Here is a 25,712-nt window from a genome sequence, read left to right as displayed (position 1 = left end):
CGCCGTGGACGGGAGCCGTAAGTCATGGAGGTAGAGTTGCAGTTGCCGGTTCTCCTGAGCGCGCCCCTCGGGGTGCGGCGCGGGAAGCGCCGTCGGGGCCGCAGCCGGTGCCGCGGCGGAGGGCGGCCGTGCCTGCGCTGGGTGGCGCCTGCTGGACCCGTCCCGCCCCGCCCTCCTGCTTCTTGGCGCCGCCCGACCCCACGTCGTTCCTGGGGCTCGAGGTCCCGGCTGCAGTCCGCGAGGACGTGGTGTGGGGGCCGAGGGGACGCCTTGCGCGCGTGTGGAGGCTCTGTGGCCGCGACAGCCACGGCCCGGAGCTGTTCACCGGGGCCGGGTCGTGCACGCACAACGCGCCGTTGGTTATAGTTTTTGTTCTGACTGGCTTTCGCCCCTAAGGGAAGTTTTCGCTAGGTGGTACCCTGAGCAGTGTGGGATGTATGTGTAGGAATACTCGCCTCTGGCTCACATTTGCAAGTCAGAATTACATTGGACATTTTTAGGCCATTTTGATAACGTAAAACTAAATCACAAGGGTCTCGGTAACTGACCGTAGATCGGATTCAGTGCCTCAAAATAAGGATTCTACTTACATTCCTGCCTCAGGGAGTTCAATGTCAGTTATCTGTCAGCAGTTTTAGCACTAGCTGCTGCTTTCTGAGTACTGTGTGCCAGGTGCTTTTCAAGTATCATCTCTAATTACTGCAACCAGAGAAGGCGATAATATTTTGCACCGCTTTGCAGTTAAAAGCCTCGGGTATGTTAAGTAACGTTTTCAAGGCAAGAGGTAAAGAGTCTGAGAAAGGATTCAAACTCAGATCATTCTAGCTGTCAAGCACAGGCCGTTTGCACTACCCCATGCTGCTCTGGACAAGACACTGAAGTATCAAAAAGGGCGTGGGAGGTGCACACACATGTACATAAACATGCAGGGTTTCTGGCTTCTAGGGGGGGACAGGCATGTTCCTGAGTGTAATACACAGGATGATGTATTTATTGTCATGAGTGACAATCAGAGCATTGCAGCATCTAATGTTTGTTGATTTGAGGTTGGATTTTATTGTCTAACAGAGTATGGGCTTAAAAGTTAACCTAGAAGCCAACTTGTAGAATTGTATGTGTGTTGGTAGGGGTAGAATATAGCCATTCCTCAGATCTGAAGGTCTTGGAGACTTGGAGGGGTGTATTGCAGCTCAGGGTAGGAGGAGCCAATCATTCATGTAACTCTTATTTTTCATTTATTGTGTGCCAGGGTCTATGCTGTGTCCTGGGGTTACAGCATTGTATAAGGCGTGGTCTCTGTGCTCTAAGATCTTACTGTTTGGTTGAGTCTGAGGGACAGCTGTGTCGATCCAGTGCCTACAACCAAAAGGGACCCTTTTTACAACTTCAGGTGCCAAATCCAGGACCCACTCTGCTAGTGGAGTAGATGGGCTTTTGTGCAGAAATATCATTTCTGTCTGTCACCTGTCACTCCAGAACTACAGCTCATTCCTTTAGAGTTCGAATCCTTTTTAAAAATGCAAGGAGTCCCTTTTGATGTGAATGTGACCTTTTAGAGTTATATTTCTGTGTTAGTCCAGAGACAAACCACACTAGTTTTTGCACTAAGATAATTTGATATAAAGAGTTAACTAGGTAAAAATTGTTAACTAGTTATCTGAAAGGATAAAAAGGGATCTCTGCAAGTAGCATTGTGGACACGGCAGCTGCGGGAAGCAGTCACTCCCCCTAGGACTGAGGGAGCTAAGGGAAGTGGTCGGAATTTTAGAGCTTAGAAACTTAGAGGAGGGCCCCTGCCTGGCTGAAACTCAGGGGTCTAAGGAGGAAACTGTGCTGCCCAGCTACGTGTAAGGGCCTGGCAAGTCTGGGAAGCAGAGTTCTGAAGGGAAGGCACTGACGCATGGTGTTGTGTCTGTGGTGGGCATTCGGTGGTAAAGCTGGGCCTACAGGTGTCGGGAAGACTGCAGACTGAGTTCAGCTGCTGCTGCAGGGCGGTGCTCAAAGGAATAGGAAGCGTACAGGAGGCCCCAGGCTGCAGGCAGCGGGAGCAAGTCCCCTCTCCCCTGCTGTCCCGCAGTGCTCCTAGGGGTGTGCACCGACTGGCTGAGCAGGTGTCCCAGAGGACCACTGAGTATTCCACACGAGTCTCTCGGGCAGCACCTCACCTGCTAGGGCCTGAAAGGATTGGTTGACAGTCAGGCCTGAGAGGGGGAAGTGAAGCCTTTGGGGACAGGAATAGCGGACAGGATAACAGGGTGATGCTGACCGGGATGGAGGAACTTAAGCTGGCTGGCTTCCAAATCAGGGAGCTGCCAGGACTTACTGATGTTAGAACACAGAGACCCCTGAACTTGGTACATCACATAAAGACCCCAGGTCAGTTTTAGACCTAGAATGTGATCTCTTTGCAGCTTTATAAGATGAGCTTCATGTAATGTCGGGAAAATTTGGTTTTATTTAATCCTTCATGGAAAAGCAGTGTGGTGTGCTGCTTTTTACACCATGTAGGGAGTCAGAGTTATGGTTTTTGCTTCTCTTTTAACTCATTATGCTTGATTTTCTGTTTTCCCACACCTCATTAAAAAATGCTTATTTTGATAACTTTGGGATAGCAAAAGAATGCTGGAAGGAATAAGGCACTATCCATAAAATATACTGAGCTTCTGTAAATTCTTAAATACTATGATTAATAAAGTAATTAAAAATCTTTAAGCATTTACTTGGAAATATTTGCATAAGTAATCTTCAGTTAACATTTAATCACAATGTTTTAATCATATAGTTCTCATGACATTCGGAAAGTGTGTTAACGCAGTAGCTATACCTGAGTATATTCTATACTCAGAATAGACAGAATAGAATTTTCATGTGACTTAAATATATACTAAAATTAATTTTTACTTCATGTTAAACAGTGTTTTATGTTTTATATTTCAGATATTAATAGAGGATCCTATTACCACGTGTCTTTCTCCTTCAGTGTATGATATGATTTGTAAACTCGGGTTTGAAGCCAGAGAAAATTGCGATATCAGTAGTATTGTAACTCAAAATGGTGAAGTATGCTGGACGACAATTACAGACTGTGTGGTTTATACAGAATCAGGTTTGTACTTTCTCTGAAGCCCAAATGCCCGTCAATACTGTTGCATTTAAAATGTCTTGACCTGTAAAATTTCCCTCTCTGCTCATTGCTTTTTGGGTTAGGAGATGTTATAGTACAGCCTTAATTTGAAAGAGAAAAGGAATCGGTGTGGAAAGATGGAATGAGGCAGAGAAGCATAGGAGAGTTAAGGGAAAGCTGGGCTCTGAAAACCAGGTATGAGGAGGAAGGGGTCGGGAGGCAGTGAGGGCTGAGGGGCTCTCAGCTTACGGCCTGTGATCCAGGTGGAAGAGGGAAGAAAATAGAAGTCATATGAATTAAGGGTGTAGAATGACCAGTGATACATACAATTATTTTAAATGTCTTCCAGGCATTCTTGTATGTCTTTTGAAGTAGGGATGTGGGATGGGAAAAATAATAATAATTGTAAAAATTATAAGGGAATGTGCTGTGGCCCAGCAATTCCATCCAGGAATGTACAAGACAGGCCCAGTCACAGGTATGAACGTGTGTTTGTGCCAAGTTACTGCAGCGTTTTGTAATAGAAAAAAAAGAAAGAAAGAAAGAAAAAACATTGGAAATAGCCAAATGTCAAGCGGTAGTGGATTGATTAAATGAATTATGGGAAAAAAAAAATGCATGCAAGGGAATATTATGCAGTGGTGAAAAAGAGTGAGGAGGCCCATCTTTCTGATCCAGAAATCTCTCTGAGCTGTATGGCTGAGTGAAAAAATAGGAGGAGCACATACATGTATTATTTGCTTGTGTATGTATAAATATTTCTAAATACACCCAAGGAATTTATAACAGTAGCTGCTATAGGAAGGAGAACTGGTGGCAGGAGGGAGACTTTCACCGTTTTATATTTTTTGGTCGTGAACCATGTGAATGTTCAACCAAAACTTATCAAAAAAACAAAACCAAAAATTCATATTCTAAATACGTTCCAAAATAATAATAATAATTATTAATAATGTCATTGGAAATCTCATAGTCTAATAATGTTACATTAAAAAGTCAGGTTAAAATATTATATATAACAACATGAAGCTGATTTTGTACAAACTTATATACAGATAAAGAGATTGAAAAAATGAAAAAATATTTGAACCTTTATTTTTCAAACTCGCTAATGAGAGTTTTTCTTTTATAAGCAGATAAACACTATGTAACTTATTTTCAACAACATGAGTATCTTTATTGTAAGTCCAATTATAAACTGGTTGCCAACTTCATGGAAATTTCATAATTAAAGCCCTTTTTCTTTGATGGTTTAGGCATTTGCATCACACGATGTGGAGCTGTGGTACTAACTTGCTTTCTTATCCTTGAAGCCCAGGGTCTGGATTACGGGGGAAGCGTGAGGCTGCTGGGCCCTGTGTGCCAGGCTGTCCACTTACATCTGTCGTCTCTGACCAAGGGGCAATTTGAAACGCGATATTCATCGGGGTTCCAGTGGACAGGTGTTCCAGAGGTTCGGCTTTTTAACAACCTTTAGAAATAAAAGGCTTCAGATTCCACTTAGAGGTCCTTAGTACTTGCTGATTTTAAAGGGGTCTCCTCCATCCTCTGGGCCCTCAGCTGTAAGAAGGCCTGAGTGTTGCAAGGCAAAGTTGGAGCTGTTGGCAAAGCCCGCAGAGCCTGAGCTGAGACATCCTTTGACCAAAGGAAGTTTTTGGATGCAGTGTCAGGATTGGGGTTTAGGGACGTAGGTTGGTGCATGGGTGCTGGTCCTGGGACAGAGAAAAATGGACAGCTCCAGAAAAAAAGAAAGACTTTACAGACTGGTAGTAAGGTGTTCTTGAGACGGTGGGACCGGGAGACCGGAGGTGGGGATGCTTGGCTTGTTGAGGGCGAATAGAAGGGAGGAGGAATAGCTTGGCGCCCAAACCTTGTTTTGGATGGCTTGATGGTTGGTTTGGTGGTTGGTTCAAACCAACCATTTCACTTGGAACATTAAATTATTACAGTAGAGCAGTAACTATAAAAGAGTCTAATTCTAAAATACTTAGGATTTCCTAATGGAGGGTGGAAGGGTGTTCCCTTTTCCCTGTGTAGTAGCTCCCTTAAGTGGCAGGGTGAGCTGCCTTATGTTTACCTATTTTTAAGAACTAATCAAAATGGGAAATAAGATTAGGTCAAAATATTTGACCTTTCAATTTACAGCTACGCCAGATATATTGCTTTTAATAAACATTTAAGTAAATAAAGAACTTTCCAAAAACTCCTTAGATATTGAACGTCTAACGAGTTAAACATCTCTCTGATTCTTTGGATATTTTTATATAGAAAATGTTTACCTGTACCAAAAAAGTCATTAAAATATGCCAATTGAAATCATCAGAGGTTTGAACTTCATTAATAGAACTGTGCCTTTGAGAAATAATACTTATTGAACACGAATTCTAACATATGTCTTATTCTAAACAGTTATTTCCTGAAATGTTTGATGCCTTGGGAAGTCTTCAATCTCTTGCTATTTCTCTTAGCTTAATGAAGCTGACATCATGTCTGGAGCGAGCCCTGGCTGACGTAAGTGTGAGGACTCTTTCGTTGTTGGTCCAGTAAAGTATCAGAAAGAACATTAACCTGTTTTGCAGTTTAGCTCAGATTTCTTGATTTGAAGTATTGTTTTCCTATGCAGTCACTTAGCACAGATTTTTCAACATCTTTCTTTGAATGATTATGAGATCAAAAACGTCGGCGTCTTCGGTACTTTTGTCCTCTCATTTGTACAGACACTTGCTTTATGGGCGATGTTTTTGTTAACATCATCTGACTCATAATATGATTGTTACACAATATTTGTTTGAATTTTAGGTGTATTTACTGATTAGGAAGGAATGCCCCTTTCTTTTAAGAGATCTGATTGCATCTGAGGAGCTCTCTCAAGTCTTTGGGCAGTCTGTGGTAAGCTTGTTTGCCTAAACCTGATGGAGTAGACACAGCGCGAAACAGTCGATGTTAGCTGTACTTCTGTTCTTCAAAAATTGATGCTCTGGGCTTCCCTGGTGGTGCAGTGGTTGGCAGTCCACCTGCCGATGCAGGGGACACGGATTCGTGCCCCGGTCCGGGAAGATCCCACGTGCCGCGGAGCAGCTGGGCCCGTGAGCCATGGCCGCTGAGCCTGCACGTCCGGAGCCTGTGCTCCGCAATGGGAGAGGACACAACGGTGAGAGGCCCACGTACCGCAAAAAAAAAAAAAAATTGATGCTCTGTTAGGAAAAAATTAATTTCAGTGATTCAAGCATATTTTCCTTTCCCACATCCCCTTTCCAGCCAAAAGACACACCTCCCTCTTGTCCTGAGTGTTAATGTGGTTTGATAATAGCCTCTGGTGTGATGACTGCTGGTGTGAGGGCCTCAGGTCTAAGAGCCTCAGGTGTAGTAGTAACCTTTGATGTGATGACCTCTGGTGGGATAGCCTCTGATATAATAACCTCTGGGGGGCCAGGCAAATGAGCAATTTGAAGTCTTTTGATCCACTGATTATGTATTAATTGTAATGCTAATTCTGCAAGTTATAGATTGTAATACTTACTCTAGAATAAAATTTTAACCCTTTAAAGAGTGATATTATGGTTTTATTATTAAAAAGATCAATATTTTTAATGTACGAGAAATTACACCTTTTGCAGCTGTTCAAACTTACCATGGAAAAAAAATTTAGATGCCAATTAAAAAACATGCAGAGCTATGTACGTTTTCAAACCTTCTAGAGGCCACATGATCAAGATCGTTTAAGACCAGTGAATAACCTTCAGGCAACTGAATAAGGCCGGGCTGAGGTGAAGGGGGAAGCCAGGGTAGTGCCAAGCCGGGAGGACACTACAAACAAGACATTAAGAAATCCGTTGTCAGTAGAGCTTTCCCACTCTTACGGTGGTGGTTCCTTACCCCTTGTCAGCTTAAGGATTGTTTTCTTTGGTGGAGGGTGTGGAGGGAAATACAGACTGCTTGGTGTCACGCTGAATTCTTAAGTTCCGTCGTTTTCTTCTGCTCTTTATTTTCTGCCTGTGTTGTGCAGTGAGCCTTTTGCCTACCTGCAGCCCTTTTAGCTCCCAGATAATTTTCCTAGTTGATTCGCATATATATTTCTGATTGCCCAGATGGTATGAACAATTAATTTAAAATAATACTAAATTTAAAACAATATTAAATTCTTAATATTATAGTCATTAACATTTAATTAAGGTAATAGTAAAGTATTTAAAATTAGTGTAGAGCCAAGACTTCCCAGAATAGCATCGAAGGACCGGCTGTCAAGCTTTTTGACATTGAGTTGAAACCCCTCTTTATAAACTTCCTGCTCTTTGAGGGAAATCCAGAATGCATCTGTTTCCTCTTCCCAGCGAGTCTTTAAGTTGTATGAAGACAGCTTCAGTCCTCTCCTGAGTCTCCTGGAGGCTCAGCTCTTCTTTCATGTGACGTGGGGTTGAGTTCTTTTAGTCTCTGAACGGCTTCCGTTTTTCTGAATCTCCTCTAAGGTGTGGTGCTCCAGACCCAGAGGTAGCCCATGGAAAGGTATAGTTATTGCAGTCTGATAAGCAGGGTCCTTGTATTGGGAGGGTCTTTGCTTTGTAGATGGAGGGACAGAGCAGGTGAACGGTGAGCTTCAAGTCAGAGAAGAGGCTGGAGCCTCTGTGGTCTGGCTCTTCGTCACTGCCCTCTGTATTTTATCACGAGCACACGCTGTTTACTGTGGAGTTTCTGTTTATCACTTTCTGTTTTGTTTTATCTAGATACTGGCCATGTTGATGTATGGTATGAAAGCAGTGTAGCCTGGGTGGCATCTCATCCCTCTTTGTGGCTTTGTGGCCTCTGAAACCTTGGTCTCACCTCTCCTTGCTTATATTTTTCTCTTCTGCATAGTGGGAATAATAGTACTTTCCTCAGAGGTTGTCCTGAGGGTGAGTGAGTAACAAATAAACACAAAATGTGTCTGACATGTTGAATGCTCAGCAAGTGTTGGTCTATTATTATTGTTATCATTACTATATACCCTTGGTTCCATTAATTCCAAGAAGAGAGCTCACATAATCCCAGCATTGTATTGGTTTACTCAGTGACCCGGTGATCTGCCCCCTCACTACCTAGATGGACGTGCTCAAGGTCTTCGTGGGCTCTCCGCGTGGACTCAACCTTCGCAACGTTCTGTGGCACGGCTTCGCGGCACCTCAGGAGATTCCTCCAAAGTAAGATGCTGGGGGAGGGATTCTCTCTCTTTTTTGATATACTTAAGAGTTTGTTTTATTTTGAATTTCACATCAAGGAAAGATGTATTTTGAGAAGAATGAGAGTTTGGGGACAAGATTTTGAAGATAAAACTGAATGTTAGTGGCAGAATGACTGGCGTGATAGGGTTATGATTTCACTGACTTGCGCCCCAGAAGCTCAGGTGGTGACGGGCACAGCACCCTGGTGCGTGGGAGGCCCGAGGTTCAAGCTCACAGGTTTCTGAGATGTCACTGGTCCTCCCGACCACTGCGCAGCTCCATCCCCACAGCCCGTGGAGTTTCCTGCAATTTAATGCTGTTTTATTTTCTTAATTTTAAACTTTTTGTTTTTGAAAGTAGAGCTTTTTATATGTGTGCTGAGTTCATTTTTCTAATGGATCTCTATGGTATTTTCCACTAGATACTGTTCAATGATGATATTGTTGACAGCAGGATTGGGTCAACTACTAAAGGGTTACCTTCAACAAACTAAGTTCACATTGGCACATCGACCTTTCATAACTCTTACAAGCTTAGAGGATTTGATCGTTTTCCCTGGTAAGTACCACATGCCACATTTTTCCTGAATATATCTCTGTAAAGATATTTATAGTTATTAAATAGCATTGAGACTTGAACTCTGTAGGTGGAACAGTTATTCTCCAGGGGCAAGATGCCTTTGAAAGTTTCACGGAGAATCTCTTAAATTTGACCACATCAACCCTTACCTCTTCCCACAGTGCCCCCGGGGTTATCTGAGGGCCATGGCTGCGTGACTCAACGTTAATGATAAAGTTAGTTCATCGTGCAGATATGTTGGCATACAGATGGCTTTGGACCAGTTTGTAACGCACTTTCCCTTCTCCTTTTAGCTCTCATGTCTTTGTACTCATAATCCTTATGCCAAAAGTACCACTAGCATAAATGTTCTCCTATATCATCTTTTGTTTTCTTTTCATGAGAAAGCCATTTACCAAATTAGTGGGGTTGGGGGACACAGGACTTTGAAAGAGCAATTAAACCATGTGTTTGCTCCAGGCTCATTCTTTTCCACTTTGGCTGAAGTGTTGTGTCTGTATTTGCTGATGTTAATCCTGGAGGGAACAGTACAGATCATCTTGGTCCCGGCAGCCTTAGCCTTTTTGTATCATGGATCCTTCTGGTAGTCAGGTGACTGGCAATAATGTATATAGTCTTTTTTTTTTTTTGCGGTACGCAGGCCTCTCACTGTTGTGGCCTCTCCCATTGCGGAACACAGGCTCCGGACACGCAGGCCCAGCCGCTCCGCGGCATGTGGGATCTTCCCGGACCGGGGCACAAACCCGTGTCCCCTGCATCGGCAGGCGGACTCTCAACCACTGTGCCACCAGGGAAGCCCAATGTATATATTCTTTAAGACTTTATTTTTGTAGAGCAGTTCTGAGTTTACAGCAACATCAAGAGGGAGGTGTGGAGATTTCCCATCCACACCCCCCTCGTCCCCCCGCACAGCTTCCCCCATTATCAACACCTCCCACCAGAGGGTACATTTTTTACCAAGGATAAACCTACATTGACAAGTCATAATCACCTTAAGTCCATAGTTTACCTTTGGGTTCACACTTGATTCCTGTATCTTCTGAAGATATTTTTAATTTTCTTGGTCAGTGTGGTCAGCTTGCTGACCCTGAACTCCTCTACTCAAAGTTGTTGTAGCTTAAAGAGATGTAATTGCCCACATTCCCTTTTTCCAAGGGTGCCTGTGGTCACCTGCAACCCTGGCGCTAGTTCAGGTGGTCTCACGCTTAGGTGGCACGCTGCCCAGGGCCCACGGTTTATTTTCCTGAAGAGGTCGGCTCAGTGGCATCACTCCCTAAGTGTGTTTACACCTTTTTTTTCAGTTGATTCGTGTGGTTGTGCTTAAAAATATTTGCTATTTTTACAGATGTTACTTATGAGGTACTTTCAGTATTAGAAGAAGTGATGAAGAAATCCACTTTTATACTAAAAATCATGTTGCCCTATTGGGAAGTTGCATTACTCAACTTCAAGTCTCACAGGTACCTGAAGTGTGGCATTACACAGTGGTCATTGGCAGCTTGGAGGCCAGGCCTTCTAAAAACCCTAACCTTTCTGCTTTGTCGCTATTGGGGTTGGAGCAGGGAGGAGCGGGACTGACTCAAGAGCAGACCCGAGCGTAGAATATCTTCGTATAATTAACTAAAAGGCATCTTGTAACTGTGTTTTAAACATTATTTTTTGTACTGTTTTTGTACAATTAATAGAGACAATTATTTTTTATATAACTAATGAATTTATTTTTATTTAAAAATTAAAAAAAAAATTTGGGCTGCATTGTGCAGCTTGTGGGATCTCAGTTCCCCCATCAGGGATTGAACCCGAGCCACAGCAAGCAGTGAAAGCCCGGAACCCTGGCCACTAGGCCCCCAGGGAGCTCCCTGATGATCAGTTTTCAGAATCAACTTATTAATAGTTTTTTGAGTTCTTACTGTGACTGAAACATAGTGTCCAATGTTAGAGAATCACGAGAGAAAGAAGATGACAGTTTGTCTCTATGTTCCCTGGGGAGCAAGCCCAGGAGTGGAAGCATCAGGAGGTCAGTGGTCTTTACTTCCTTTCAAGTTACCTTATCCTGATATGTACATTTGATTGGATACCTTGAGAACCCACTGAAATCCTGGTTTCTGAGTATTTTTTAGAAGTGAAGAAATAAGTTTAGCAGATCTTTGATGACACTTTATTCTACTGCAGCTGCTAAAAGTGTTGCATCATACATTAAGACACTGGAAAATAGTTTTACAGTCACTAGTCTAATGAGACTTTGATTCTGTTTTTGTTTCTCATATTAGTGAGTAATGTCACTCCTCCTTGCTTTGGACATATATTGGTAGTATCTGGAATACAGCACCCTTATTACGGTGTTGGTGCCAGTGTTTACTTTGAAAACATGAAGTTTTGCTTATTTCCTTCAATTTCACAGGTTTGCTGACTGTGCCATATTGTTATTGGTGCAACTAGAGACTGGACTTAGGAAAGTTTTTGCCACAGTTAACAAATGTCCAAAGAGACTTCTGACTGCTGAGGTACACTGCTTTAAATGGTTGATGGTGACTGTTGTTGCTGTATTGACATTTTTCCGTGCCTAGTTAAAAGCTTTTAATATCATATTTTTGCTTATTGTTAAATGAATTTTTTAGCTAAGAACTTTCTTTGGAAGGCCTGACTGTCATTTTTTGTGGCTTCCTATTGTGATTTTATATGTTATATATTTATTTTATTTGTGATTGTCTTTGAGGGTTCTGTCATATTTCCAGGTAGTCTTTTAAACCTAATGGTGTCATCAGATGCGTTGATGCTTGTGTTTCCTCTGTAGGCATATTTACTGGTACTATTGTAACCCCATAAGGTGGGCCGTGGGTGGTCTACAGCATGCCCTTCTCGAAGGATACTGCTTCCTTTTGGCCAGAACTGCCAGGGAGGCTTAGCAATGTCTCTGGGTGGCCACGGGCCTAGTTAGCTATGGGAGAATCCATTAGGTAGGGGAAAGGAAGAATATATATTATGGGACAAACAGCAGCATCTACCATACTTGGGATTCTTGTTTCTTTCACTAGTTCAGCTTCCTCTTTGTGCCCCTTTATATAGGCATTCCTCAGAATTCTGTTCTCAACCCTGTACTCTCTTTATATTTATTCCTTGGGAGACCTCACATAATACCATGCCTTAAGCTGTTACCTGTGTGGGAGCAACACCAATTAGTAAATACTTTGAAACTAATAAAAATGAAAGCACAACATGGCAGAAGTTGTTGATGCAGCTAAAGCAGTGCCAAGAGGGCAATTTATAGCATTAAGTTCCAGCAGTCTCCAAGGCATTGTCTCTAACTCACGGTTCTTTGATCTCCTGAGTTAGGTTTACACCTGTTTGTTGAATATCTTCATATGAGTTTTCCCCAGCATCTCAAATTTACTTTATTTCAGAAGAGCAAATTTTTTCTTCCACAAATTTGTTCTCTGGTATTCCTTATTATCCTTATTCTCTGAATTGCTCTGCACCAGGCTTTAGCACCATCTTATGCTCTGCCTGCACTCCATTCTCCTCATGGACTTGCCCTGCCGATCAGTTCTACCCCTGATTTGTCTTGTGGTCCTTCAGTGCTGAGGTCTCACCTGGCTCCCCATCACGCTCACCTGGTAACTCATCTTCCACAAGTCTTCATGATTCTCCTTCTCTAATCCATTCTCACACTGCCACTAATTGTTTTCTAAACTCACGAGTATTCCTGTGTCTTTTATGGTTTCCTCTGCTTAGAAACCTTCCATGGCTCCCAGCGCCTGCCTGCAAGGCTCGCGCTTCTGCATGGCTTGTAAGGATGTCAGAGTCTGGCCTCAGCCTTTCTCCAGTTTGTTTTCCCTCTGATTCCCAGCATAATTTAAGCTCCTCGCCAGTTCCTGAACATGCGTGTCTTTCCTCTCACTTTGCCCACTGTCCCCTGCCTGACCACTCCCGGCCACAGTGGTGACCTCCCAGAGCCACATCTACTTGGATCTAACAGCTGCTTTTCTCTGCGTTCTCTTTCTGTCTTATCTTGAGGCAGTTCTGCTTTGCCTTATGTGCATTTTTGTAGAGCTCTCTGGTGTAGGCCCCTTTGGAGTGGGTCATGCATATATGTCCGCTGGTGCCCACACCCGGTGCCTTTGATGTAGGCTCTGCCCAGTCCAGTGTTGTGGAGTGAAGCCTGGGTCTTCCAGCAGAAACTAGAGCCCCAGTTGTCACAGCTCTCACTCGAGTGCTCTTACAGTTGACTTCATGGTAACCTGACCAGTCACTGCACGGCTCTGTGATGCTATGAATTTGGTTATTTAGTTGTCATTTCACTGCACAAATAAATAGTGTGACTGTTTCTACAGAGGCTGTAGTTTATCGAAGAATATCTTAAATTTTAGCCCAGGCTTTTATCCAGAATAAACATAGCATCAATTTATTTACAAAGCAATACATACATGAAAATTATAAAGTGCTGTGCAAATGCCGTAATTATTTATTGAATACTTGTTATGGCATAAGGTCTCTTCAGAATCAATGCAGGATATGAAGATGAGCAAAGACCTAGGGACTTTTAGAAGGTTGTGTGTATTAGGGGTGAGAGATAAGACATTTATACCAACTCCATAAAATAAGGTAGAAGTTGGGCATTCCCTGGCAGTCCAGTGGTTAGGACTACGCAATTTCTCCGCCGTGGCCCAGCTTCGATCCCTGGTCAGGCAACTAAGATCCCTCAGGCTGCACGGCGTCGCAAAAAAAAAAAAAGGTAGAAGTTAATTCACATCGTTTATGGAGATGAATGATAAGTTCAGCTTTTTTGAGGAAGTAGTGGGGATATTTAGTAGGCAATTGAATATTTAGAATAGAGCTTGGAAAAAATTTTAGGGTCAGCAATACATGGGCTTTAGAGTCATCTGCACAGTAATAAATGTTCAGGAGTATTTGATAGTATAAAAATGAAAATATGTTAATAAGCATTAATAAGTTTAACACATTTCTTGAGCACCTGAGTGTAGAATCCTACTGAATTCCCCAGCAGCCTTTGAGATGGGCATTCCTCACTGACACTTCTGCAGAGAAAGCTGAGCACGGAGGTGCTCAGGGTCTCTTGTAGGAGGTGTGGAGTTGGGATTAGAGTGCTGAGGCAGCCTGGCCCTGAGCCGTGTCTATAAAGTCTGGGCTAATTATACCAAGAAGCATGAAAAACAAAGGCTATTTGTTGGAGAAAATATTCAGTTGTGCTCACTTGCACACAAATACCAGCCATCAGTAGAAGTGCTCTGTGTGAGTAGTGATTTGTGAAGTTGTGGCATCGTAAGTGTTAGAGGTATCTGAAAGATGTTAAAAAAAACAAAAAAAGCGGGAAAAAATGCTTGGAGGGTAAAATATTTAAGTATGCTAGTCAAATGTACGCTTTAAAAGCCCAGTTTGTATGAAGAAATTGAACAGCCATTTTACCCTTAATTTGCAAAATAAAAATGCTATTTTCTTATCAAGTCCTTAAACTCAATTATACACTTTAAATGCAAATCTATAAGATCATAAAGACCCGTTAACTGAGATATGCTGATTTAGATCAGACCTCTGGAAATCTGGACTATGATACTTCTGACTTTTTTTGTCATTTCTGTCTAGTATTTATTACTGCTTTCACTCAGGCCTGATTCTCAAATCTTGGCATTAACCTAAAATGGAGAGCTAATGATTGAAGTCACAAATAAGCCAGATGCTTTCTGTCTGTGATCAGTAGTCCATGAACAATAAAAAAACATTTCTCAACAGAAAAGAAAAAAAAAAAAAAAGAAGTATCTGAGCTACAGTCCTTGTTAGAGCAGTATTCTAACATGGCTAGACTGCCAGGGTTGCTGTATTTTCATGTCTTTTATATTGTGTTTATGTTGTCAATGACATTCTTCCCAAAGTGTTGCTAGATAAAGATTTATTTACAAAAAAGGAGGTTTCATATTTGTGGCCCTGTGCTAGAATTTTTTCCTGCTTGAATAGTGTCACACTACTTGTATTTTGCTTTAATTATTTCTTTTATTTCCTTTTCTGAAGTCAACAGCTCTTTATACTACCTTTGATGAGGTAAGTAAACTTATAAGGTATTTTGAAACAAATAAAACATTATATTCTTTTAAAATTAAAGATCAGCCATAAATCATATGCTTACAGGAAAATGTTGATAGTCATATAAGCAAAAAGAAAAAGAAATAGGTGATGATAGTGTTGAATATAGTTTTCAGACTAATTGAGACCCAGTCTTATTAACCTAGCTTCTGAAGTTATGGAAAGGCCATAGCATACATATATACATATATACACACGTATATACATGTACACATACACAGTGTTTGCAAATACACATAAACACAATATACACGTATACCTGTATACACACACTACACATAAACACACAAATACATATATATGCACATAAATGCACACAGACATATACATGAATACACATATACACACCTATATACATGTAAATATACATAAACACATACACACAATTAAGAATACATATATATATATCTTCCTAAAGTCATTGTATTGGTTGAGAAAACCTTTTCTGAACAGGTGGTTGCTATGTTCTTAAGACTGTCCTTATTTCATTTAATCTGCTTTGGACTTACACAGCATGTCATACCAAATGTACAATATCTTTTGACACTGAAAGTTCTGTATATGTACCAGTTAATCAACTTACTTCTTTTTGGTGTTTTAGATATTGGCAAAACACTTGAATGATGGTGAAATCAATCAACTTCCTCTTTTCCTTGGAGAGCCTGCAATGGTAAAGTATTAGGCATTTACGATCTAACATCCTTGTATTTATGAATGTGATTAGCACTTCTCAAAAATGATGTTAATTTTGGCTTGTGACGTGCCCATAAAAAATGCTTCTGAAGCATTCCCATGCCTGAACTTCATTGTCTGTGCAACTGTCATTTGCTGGCTCTGAGCCCAGCTCAGGTACTGTGCTTCATGTTTTTGTTTAAATGTCCTTCTCCTAAGGCCTGATGACTTAGCTGACCTGATTCTGAGCAATATTTGAATTTGTGGGTTTTGTATTGCGCTGGTAGCAGGGACTGCATTTGCTTCGTGAATGACAGCAAAGTCAGATGCGACTAGTAAGACAGAGTGTTGGATGAGAGAAGGTAGTTATTTAGAGCCATTTTCTATTTATCACATTTTGTATTTTATGAAGTTATTGCAGTGACTACTTTGGACTGTAAATAGAATTTTCATATTTTCTCCTTTTAACTGGGAGTTAGCAACCTAGGTTCCAGTTCCAGTTGTGTGACACTAGTCAGATTCCATACGCTCTCTGGGCGTCCTTTCTGCCATCAGGAAATTAGGATGATTGAAGTAGTTTGTCTAATTCTGTTTGTCCATCAGCAGTTTGCCTGGGTCAGCAAATTGGGTTTTCTGACTTATTTTCCTCTACGTTGTTGTGGAAGAGTCCTTGGATTTTTGCCATTAAGAAAGAAGCAGTGTCTTCATAGGGCTTCAGAAGTAAACGAGTGATGTGAGAAAGGACATGTGAGAAGGAGAGCCATGAGGGGAAAGAAAAATGGTGTTGTCCGTGCAGGAGCACAGCCGTGGATTCTTCTATTGATTGGAAAGTTAGCTTCCAAATGTGGTCAACCCAGTTCTCGTTTTTCACGAGGGTGAGAATGAGAAAGGGTACTTTTACTAAGCACTGGAGCCATGCAAGCAGTTTTGCAGCCCTGGTGGTGAGTTCCACAAACTTCTTAGGTTCTTATCAGTCAGCCAAGGAGCAGATACAGAAACAGGGCTCCCCAGGTTATCCTACCTGAGGAGCAGGCTGTACAGTTAGAGACAGCAGGGTGCCCTCAGGGGAGTCCTGCCTGAGGGGTGGGGTGCAGTTACAGAGGACGGGGTTTCCTCAGGGCCATCCCGAGCTAGTGGGGTGCAGTTACAGACAGCAGCGCGCCCTCAGGGGAGTCCTGCCTGAGGCTGTGGAGTGCAGTTACAGAGGACGGGGTTTCCTCAGGGCCATCCTGAGCTAGTGGGGTGCAGTCCTGCCTGAGGTAGTCGAGTGCAGTGATAAAGCCAAGAGATCCAGGGACTATCGTAACTTGATACTTTTCTGTTGCGTGACCTTGAATGACTTTCTTTTTCAGTCGAACTTTTCTGTAGTGAACATTGCTGCTCCTCAGATGTTTTGGGCTTGCCCTTTCTGGGCCTTCGGACTTTCCTTCTTTCTGCTGAGAATACTAACCAAATATTTCCTGTGTCCTTTTTTTGATAGGAATTTCTCTGGGATTTCCTGAACCATCAGGAAGGTCCCCGTCTAAGAGATCGTTTAAGCCACGGGGAAATCAGTTTACCTGAATTTCCGAAAGAAGCAGCCAATCAGTTGCTTGCATTTTCCTTTGTACTTTTACTCAGATTTATTGATGAAGATCTATTATCAGTGTTTAAGGTAATGTGTAGGAAAGAAAATTAATTAAATTCACGGTCATTAAGTTATGAAGGAATGTAGTTTATTTTCAGATGTAATTATATTTTAATCATCTTTTAATTTACGTGAGTACAGTGTACCTCCATCTGAACATGTGTGCATGTGTACAGGCATTGTCTATAACAAATAAATCAATATTACTTGATCTCACCGAGAATAATTCAGCCTATTTCCTAAGCATACATTTGCTTGTGTTTTTAACAGTGATGGGATATTGCAAACCAGAGAACAAAGTATAAAACAGGATTAACTAAATAAATTGGAAAAATTTACAGAGGACTATTAAATGGGAGAGTAGAATATTTGCATTTGTCAATAAACTGTAATTCTTTTATATATTAAAAGAAATAGGTTAGATAGTTATATTTTAATCTTTTTTTCAGACTGTACATGTAACAATTATGGGAAAATTTGTTTCAAAATTCCAACAGGATAGAAAAATTAATACAAAAAGTGAAAGTTCTCAGGAATCCCTTCTCCCAGAGGTGACTGCTGTCAGTAGCTGAGTGTCTCTGCTTCCACATCTTTCCATGAGCCTGCAGTGCGGGTTCCAAAGCAGGACATACTCTGTTTTATAACTAGCATTTCATTAACAGTTTATTTTTGGCAACTTTGTTCTACCTTACTCTGTCTCAGCTGCTTGATACCCCATCTTATCAATGTGTCATTATTTGTCTAAGCTGTCCTTCATTGATGGGTGATTTAGAATTTTCTCTGCTGTGGAAAATGTCTAACTATGATGCTGAAATTCTTTTGTGAACTTCCTGTTAACATCTTTGCTCTGTTTTATTCAGTTTCATTTTCCTCACTGGTTTATTAGCCTTATTTGCCATTTTCAGAGTATGTGTTGCTTGTTACCAGTCTTTAGGTTTTGATGTTTTTTCTCTCTGACTTATGCATTTGAAGTCGTTCTTAAAAGACCCTTTGCTTTCCAAAATTATAAATGTAATATGTTTTCCTGTATAGTTTTATAGCTTTTTACATCTATTGATCATTTACATCTATTGATTTACATCTGTTGATGCAGCTGGAATTTATTTCAGCTGGGAGTAAGTTAGAGAATCTAGCCGTACTTTTTTTCTTTTTTTAACAAATTGCTTGCAAGTTGGCCAAACGCCATTTAGAGAATAAATATCTCTATACTGTGTGCACTGGACTCCAGACCTGGACTCTTTTGCTTGTCTTTAATAAGCTTCATGGTATGGTTTGATATCTGAGAGATTACTTTCCCGCCCCTCTTCTTCTTCAGAATTGTCCTGCCTCTTCTCTAATTGTTATTATTCCAGTGAACCTGTGTAGTTAAACACAAAGCCCAAGCCCAACCAACCAGCCCACAGGAATGGGCTCCTGATGGATTAATGTGGGGATAATTGACATTTTTGCAAGATTGAACATTGTTCCCTGACACAGGCCAGTCCCCACTCTTCACTCTCCACGTTCAATACTCTACCTCAAGCTGGTGCCCCAGATCTGCATCCCCCCTCCTCTGCCACCCCCACTGCTCCCCTGAGCCCCTGGGAGGGGTGTGGCCCCCATGTGTCCCCACTGTGCTCTGAGGCCCTCCTGAGGTTCCTGTCTCAGGGGAGAAGCCGTGTGTGCTGTGGTGGCTGCCGGCTCGTCACTGACTTCAGGTGTGAGTCCTGGCGACCCCGCCGGACGTTCACCACACAGTGAGGGCTGGTTTCTCTCTGCTCCGTGTAGCACCCGTGTAGGTATCTGCGTGAGTGAAAGTTGAGTGCATCTCTTCTCCAAGTAACGACTAACTATATGAGCTGTTTTGTGCTATTGAGAGTTCTGGGTAGTTACTGATTATACGTAGGAAAGCTCTTGACTTTTGTGTATTAAATTTGTCCACTCTCAGCTCACTGACTAGGTAATAGTCTGCCACCTTGGGTTTTCCAGTTATACAGATGCATCAGCTGTAAATAATGTTATATTTACTCTTTTAAAAATGTATGTTTGGCAATTGAGTGTTTATAGTATGTAATCCTCTTTTAGTTATATTGATTTTTAATGTTTAAATTCTTATGTCCTAGTTTTTTAGGAGAATCTCTTACATTTTCCAATTGTTTGGCATCTTTTTTTCCCCCATTTATTTCTTGTTTTGCTGCATTGTGGACAGAGTGGCCTTTGTAATTTATCATTGTTAATCAGCCTCATTTAAAAATTTTGTTGGTTATGGTTTGACTACTATGTTAGACCTATTTTTTTTTTTTTTTTTTTGCGGTATGCGGCCCTCTCACTGTTGGCGGCCTCTCCCGTTGTGGAGCACAAGCTCTGGACGCACAGGCTCAGTGGCCATGGCTCGCGGGCCCAGCCGCTCCACGGCATGCGGGATCTTCCCGGACCCGGGCACAAACCCATGTCCCCTGCATCGGCAGGTGGACTCTCAACCACTGCGCCACCAGGGAAGCCTTGTTAGACCTATTTTAATGAAGAGTTTTGCTTTCTTTTAGCTGAGAGAATTATGTGAAGGAAGCTGATTGGAAATTGGGACTCTTAAATGACCTAAGATGCAATAGAAGAAAAGTAGGAGCCTGACCAGAAGTTGTAGCAACAATTATCTGTTTTCTCTAAAGCAGGAAAAAGCAGCAGTGAGAGCATTGGTGAGCATTGCAGAAGCCTATGGCGCTCGCTGCCATCCAGTTTCTCAGCTTAAAAAGCAGGTGTGTGGGGAGGGGCGTGTGCAGGTCAGTTGTTGCAGAGATTTGAGAGGTACAGGCCGGCCTTGTCCAGCCGGGCTGCAAGTCCACAGAGCTGGCTTTGTAGCCTGCGTTCATCTTGGACACATGGCCTTGGCCAAGCCACTGTGTCTTTCTAAGGTCCAGCAGTTAGGGTTGTGGTGGGGTTTGTGTCCTCGGCGTTCTTGGTACTTGATGGGTGGCTGAGTGCTGGTAACCCGGGATCGGTCACAGGTGTTGCTTTTCGGTGGTGAGGGACGCCAGCTTTATGAGGCCAGCCTTTGTTAACCTGTAAGGTAAACAAGCAGGCAACAAACTTTCTTAAGCATTTCTACCAGGAAGTTAAATTTGGCGAGTAGCCTAGAGACTTTATTTTCTGTATGGTAGGCGGTACAAGGGGGCAAAAATGGGGTCGTCTCCAAGAATATAATAATCATGATAGTTGCTAACTGAGAAATTCTAAAAGGAAGCTGTAAAATCAGCACAGAATGGATTGGGGAGATTTGCAGTGGCGCCGGGGAGAAGCCGAGCCTGGAGAAGACAGGTCCTGAGTAGCATCAGGTAGGAGGGGGTTATCAGCAGCTGTGCAGGAGCAGAACCCAGCGGCGCTCTGTCCTTGCTGTTTGTGGGAAGGAATCAGCCTGAGTTCCTGTGTCAGCGGGTCCTGTTTGCGATGGCGCATCGGGCTGCTCTGGTACCTTTATCCACTCGCATCGCACTGTCTGCCCATAGTGATTTCGAGCTTCCAGAACAAAAGCCGTTAGAAGGAGGACCCAGAAGCATTCAGGGAGGGAGACTTCAGCAAAGGAGAGAAGGTTCTGGAAGGAAGAGAAGCTTCGGGGAGCCAGCCTTCCTGCTCCTTGGCTGCTGCTTCCAGGTCCCTGGTCAACGCCCCTTCCTTTCCCCACAGTGGGCGTTCTGCACCTTCACCTTTTCCGTGGCCTCGTACTCCTGCCGCATGTGATTTAGTCACCTTTTATTCTGCAGCCAGTCTTGCATCCTGTTCTTTCTAAGTCTGCTGCTCGGGATATCAGCTGCGTAACAAAGTACCTCGTTTGGTGGCATCAACAACAACCACTTAATTTGCTTGTGCTTTTGTGGGTCATAAATTTGGGACGGACTCTGCCAGACAGGAACCCATCTGAGAAGTGGAAGTCTGTGCTGGGTGCTCGGCCAGCTGCACCCGAGCAGAGGTGGGGACGAGGGGAGGGGCCCGTCTCCGACCTGCTTCTCCCTGTGTTCTCATGGCCACGGCCATTCGCCACGGCTGGCCCCAACCAGGGGCGGGGACACGGACCAACTCTCATCAGGAGGCGTCAGAAGAATTTTGGACACTTCCTTGGAATCCCATATTTCACCTACCTTCCTTTACCTGATTTGATTGAGTAACAGACCCATCACCTAGTTTTAAAGTGTGGCATCTGAAACAATTTTACAGATATGTCTTTTCTTGGAAGTGATGACAACATCTGTAACAACTTAAAAACATGTTTTCTAGAATATTATTTAAAAATCTTGAAAAGCAGTTGTACATTGTCCTGTCAGGTGCTGAGCTGTGAGAGGAGCATCGGAGTTTGGCCTCTGCTGCCTTTGCCTGAAGGATCCGAAAGGGAGGCTCAGCGGTGAGTGCCCCCCAAGTCACGCAGGCCTCGCGGGGGTCCGAGAATGTCAGCCTCTGAACGATTTTTTTTTCTCTGGCAAGCCTGTTGGGAGACAGATCCCAAGGAGGGGTTGCTAGGTCTTGGTGACTGGAGGGCCAAGACTGGGGGTTCAGGGCCCGGTCATGGGGGAACCGTTTGCAGAGACCAAGGGCACAGGGACGAGAGGCAGGCCTTGTGGGGAGGAGGGTGGCATGTGGCAGAAATGGCTAGTGGACGGTGTGACAGCGGGTCTGAAGCTCAGGAGAGGAGTGGGCGTGGACACACTGCAGAGTCAGCTCGAGGGTCACAGGGCATCTTCTGACAGCAGGTGCATCGCCCACAGTGTGTTGTGTCGTTTCTTTTTACCTCTCCCTCTGATGGTGGCTTTTTCATTTTATTTTTGGGGAAAGCGAGTTGCAGATTGAGTGCTTTGCTCAGCGAACCACTGAAATAAATATTATTCTGCATCTTGCTCATTGTCATGTATCTTTAAATGTTTTCTGTTTTTCAGATCAGAAGGTAATTCTGAAATAAATGCCTGCCACTCTTTAATCACAGAAATCGTGGCTGAGCTGTGTCACCACGTGCCCGAGACCCACCGCGTTCCTCACAACTCGGAGCACCTTCCCCCTGAGAAGTGAGTCCAGGGTGTCCTGGGGGAAGTATTTTGGGGTCGCCGACCTCGCAGTCTTCTGTATTTGAAGTCTTACACGTTGAAGGTAGTGTTAGAATCCCACTGTGTCCCAGGAGGAATTGTTAGATAAGCCCTGATGGTGCGTGCGTTGGTCTGTCTGACGGACGTTACAACACACGATCTGTTCTCACCATCGACACCCGCCCAGTGTAACGATTGCAGCAGGAAACCGAGACCGCGTTGGAGGCCGCGGCAGGTGTGCAGGCCGCGGAGGACTGGTGACCATAGGCCCTCGGGACTCTCGCTCTGCCCTGCAGGTGGCCCCAGCTGCTCCGTGAGCTCTGCAGCATCCCTGTCCGGACCCTGTTCTGCCCCAGAGCCGTCCTGGAGGTGCTGGCCGTGCTCCGGAAGATCGGCGCCCACTGCTGCCGCGTGTGTGGCCAGGTGGCCGCCTGCGCGGAGCTGAGGCGCCGGCAGTGGGAGGACAGGAGCCTGCGCTCCCGGCAGCGGCGGAACTACCTGCGCCTGGTTCACAGGTGCGTGGCTCGCGGGTCTCGTTTAGAGGAGCCCTGCTGGGCAGCTCTTACCTCAGGGTACACTTCTATCCCTGACTTCAGAGAAATACTTATTTTCAGGAGAAGTTACATATGTGTCACTTAAAAATACCATTTATAATTTTGGGATATGGGTTCTACGGACCCGGATTTAAAATACGACAGCAGATTTACCTGGGGATGCCAGCATTGTGTATTTTAGAATGTGCTACATCCTCATGAAATTACCATTTTGGACAAATTCCTAGAATTTCTGGGTTGAATGGTATCTGTGTTTATAAAGCTTTTAGTAAGTATTCCTTTGCTTTCGGAAGGTTACATACAGTTTACACCCTTACCAGCAGTTTATGAGGTGATGCTGTTACATCACACATCCTTCCCCAAAACAGGATATATTTTAAAATTCCTCCCGGGAAGACTGGAGTCTGACTTTAACTGGAATTTGGTCCCAGAGATGTTGAACCCATTCTCATGTTTAAGCCATTTGTGTTTCTCCTCTTGGGAGAGTCTTTTGCTGAACGCTGACTTGTAAGGAAGGAGCTGCCACTGGGCAAAGGGACCGGGTGCCGAGCTGGTGGAGCCTGGTCCTCAGAGCAGGCAGGGCGCCTGCGGGCTCAGAACCAGGCGAGGAGCTCAGGCCCAAGGTTGAGGGGCATCCCACACAGCCTGCAGGGGCCGGGGCTCACGGCCACTGGGATAACGGCTGTCCACACAAGAGTGTTCTTTTGAGAAGTTTGAATTTAAGGACTTTTGAAAGAAGGATTGGTTAGGTGAAACATTTTTCTCCTTATAAAGGCGATAAATACTTACGTTTATTAACTTTTACTTTATTTTTAGTATTAAGCTTCTGTCTCCTATGCTTTATCTGATTTTATTGCTGATTGCACTGGAATTGGTCAACATTCATGTGGTTCTTGGGAAAAATACTTCGGAATATCAGCAGTATCTAAGGTCAGTGCCCTCACGTACGGGAGACGCAGCTGTGTTTTGCTAATTCTGAATCATGTTCACTCCTGTTGGTTATTTTCTTGGTGATTTTTTCAACCCCACAGTCTGGTCCTGAACTGTTCTTCTCTGTGGACTTAAGTGCAAATTTGTGAGCCTTTAAAACTGACATGTTTCAGAAAATTTAATGTGATTTACATGGGAATGATTTCGGAATTCCTCCCTCTGGTGTAAGAATAATGTCCAGACAGTGTTATCGGGAGGAAGCTGGAGAGGCTGCCACCGTCTCAGGCAGCTGTGTGGATGCCTGGGGCCAGGTCACGGCTCAAAACCGTGGACTGCCTCTGCCGCGGGTCTGCCCCGGGTACTGTAGGGTGGTGCCCTCCACCCACTAGATGCCAGTAGCCCCCAGCTGTGATGACTAAAAACGGCTCAGATGTTGCCACAGTCCTCTGGGGGCAAAATCACCCTAAGCGAAAGCTGCGCCTCTAGACAAAGGGTCTGTGGATTTTCATCACATTATTTTTTTAACTGCTCCCTAAGTTTGAAAATTTCAAAAATTCATAGTTGGAGAAAATTTTAGGCTACTTGGGAACCTTTGAGGAGAACTTGGAAAATGTGAAAATAGCGCTTCCTCCCATCAGTCAGAGGTAATTCCCCTGTGAACTTTCTGACGAATTATCTTTCAGGAAAAGCCTTTCAACAGCAATAGCTGCTCCAGGTGGGACGTATCTCCTTTGAAGGGGTGGCCCCTCTCTCCGTCGGGTGAGGCTGGTCATCAGAGTGGGAACAGGAGGCACAGCCCCCGAGGTCCTGTGTCCTGTGGGTTTATTATGCATAAGTGTGGTCCAGACGGCCTCTAAGGTCCTTTCTGGAACCGAGTCCCATCAGCTAAGAGCATCCATCATATGTGGATTTGGGAGAGAAAGATGGAGAGTATGTGAGCTGTGTGGAGTCTAGGTGTCCATCCCCTCCAGTGACACTCTAGCTCGGCATTCTTCTCCTTCATCCAATTTGTATTCTCTCATTTCTGTTTTGAATGTATTTCTTTTTCTTGAATCCTCAGACAAAAATTAACTACAGAACTTTAGTTGTAATTTCAAAATGAAGAGGATACATTTAAATCATTATTGCATTTTACAAGGGCATAGATAAAGAAATTAATTTCTTTCTTTTAAACAGGTTCTTAAAGTCCGTCTTGCAGTACACAGAGAACCTGGCGGCTTACACCAGCCAAGACAAGAACAAGTGGGATGAAGCTGTCAATCTCACACAGGTGGCCTTGTTGAAAATTTGGACTTTTAGTGAGAAGAAACAAATGTTAATACATTTAGCCAAGAAATCCACGAGTAAAGTAGTCTAATAAGTCAGGATGCTTTGGGATCTATCAGAAAACCCGACCTGAGTAGACTTTACAGCATGTGAGTTGAAAATCCAAAGGCAGGGTGGATTCCAGGTACTGCTTGATCAGGGCACAAGGTCCGTTGCTCTGCAGTTTCCTGACTTGCTTTTCCCAAGTTGTTGGTGTGAACCTCAGGCTGAATCCTTGGGAACCAAATGGCCGTAGCAGTTTTGGGCCTCATCTCCCAATGCATACTGTCCAGAGGAGAGATTTTTCTCACCCAGCTCTCACCCAGGAATGGGCGGCTTCATCTTACTGGCCACAGGCCTAATCTTGAAACGATGGCTGTGGCCAAGACCCTGCCCTGCACTCACCAGTCAGGCTAGGTGGACGTCTACTCCTGGACCGGCCACTGGGGAGTAGAGGGAGGCTTGGGCTGGTCACCCTTGTCCCTGGAGCTGAGAGTGAGGTTGATATGATTCAGATCTCGAGGGAGAGGGTTGGGGAGGAACAGCTCCTGGAAGGCGCTGGGCAGCACGCCTAACGGTCTGCACGTC

General features: G+C 43.7%; 1 protein-coding gene across 5 annotated transcripts; it reads left to right on the top strand.

Moving 5' to 3' along the window:
• Positions 1–9: 9 nt before the first annotated feature.
• Positions 10–25,319, top strand: ERMARD (ER membrane associated RNA degradation). Of its 5 annotated transcripts, XM_082855797.1 has the most exons (18): positions 10–30; positions 2,938–3,106; positions 4,438–4,577; positions 5,534–5,635; positions 5,924–6,013; positions 8,201–8,298; positions 8,741–8,877; positions 10,244–10,358; positions 11,300–11,402; positions 14,923–14,952; positions 15,596–15,664; positions 17,147–17,320; positions 19,939–20,025; positions 21,586–21,662; positions 22,192–22,317; positions 22,632–22,850; positions 23,706–23,819; positions 24,996–25,319. In XM_082855797.1, exons 1-18 carry the CDS (start codon positions 25–27, stop codon positions 25,174–25,176), a joined length of 2,037 nt encoding a protein of 678 aa, XP_082711923.1. In that variant the 5' UTR covers positions 10–24; the 3' UTR covers positions 25,177–25,319. The 5 variants fall into 5 exon arrangements, with proteins under 5 accessions (XP_082711923.1, XP_082711922.1, XP_082711921.1 ...); XM_082855796.1 differs by lacking the exon at positions 10–30 and having other exon boundaries at positions 2,750–3,106; positions 19,942–20,025; XM_082855795.1 differs by lacking the exon at positions 10–30 and having other exon boundaries at positions 2,750–3,106.
• The last annotated feature ends 393 nt before the right edge of the window (positions 25,320–25,712 follow it).

The sequence above is a fragment of the Leucopleurus acutus genome (assembly GCF_964270905.1).
Source record: "Leucopleurus acutus genome assembly, chromosome: 15".
NCBI classification, from domain to species: Eukaryota; Metazoa; Chordata; class Mammalia; order Artiodactyla; family Delphinidae; genus Leucopleurus; species Leucopleurus acutus.
This window is presented reverse-complemented; position numbering and strand designations above follow the sequence as displayed.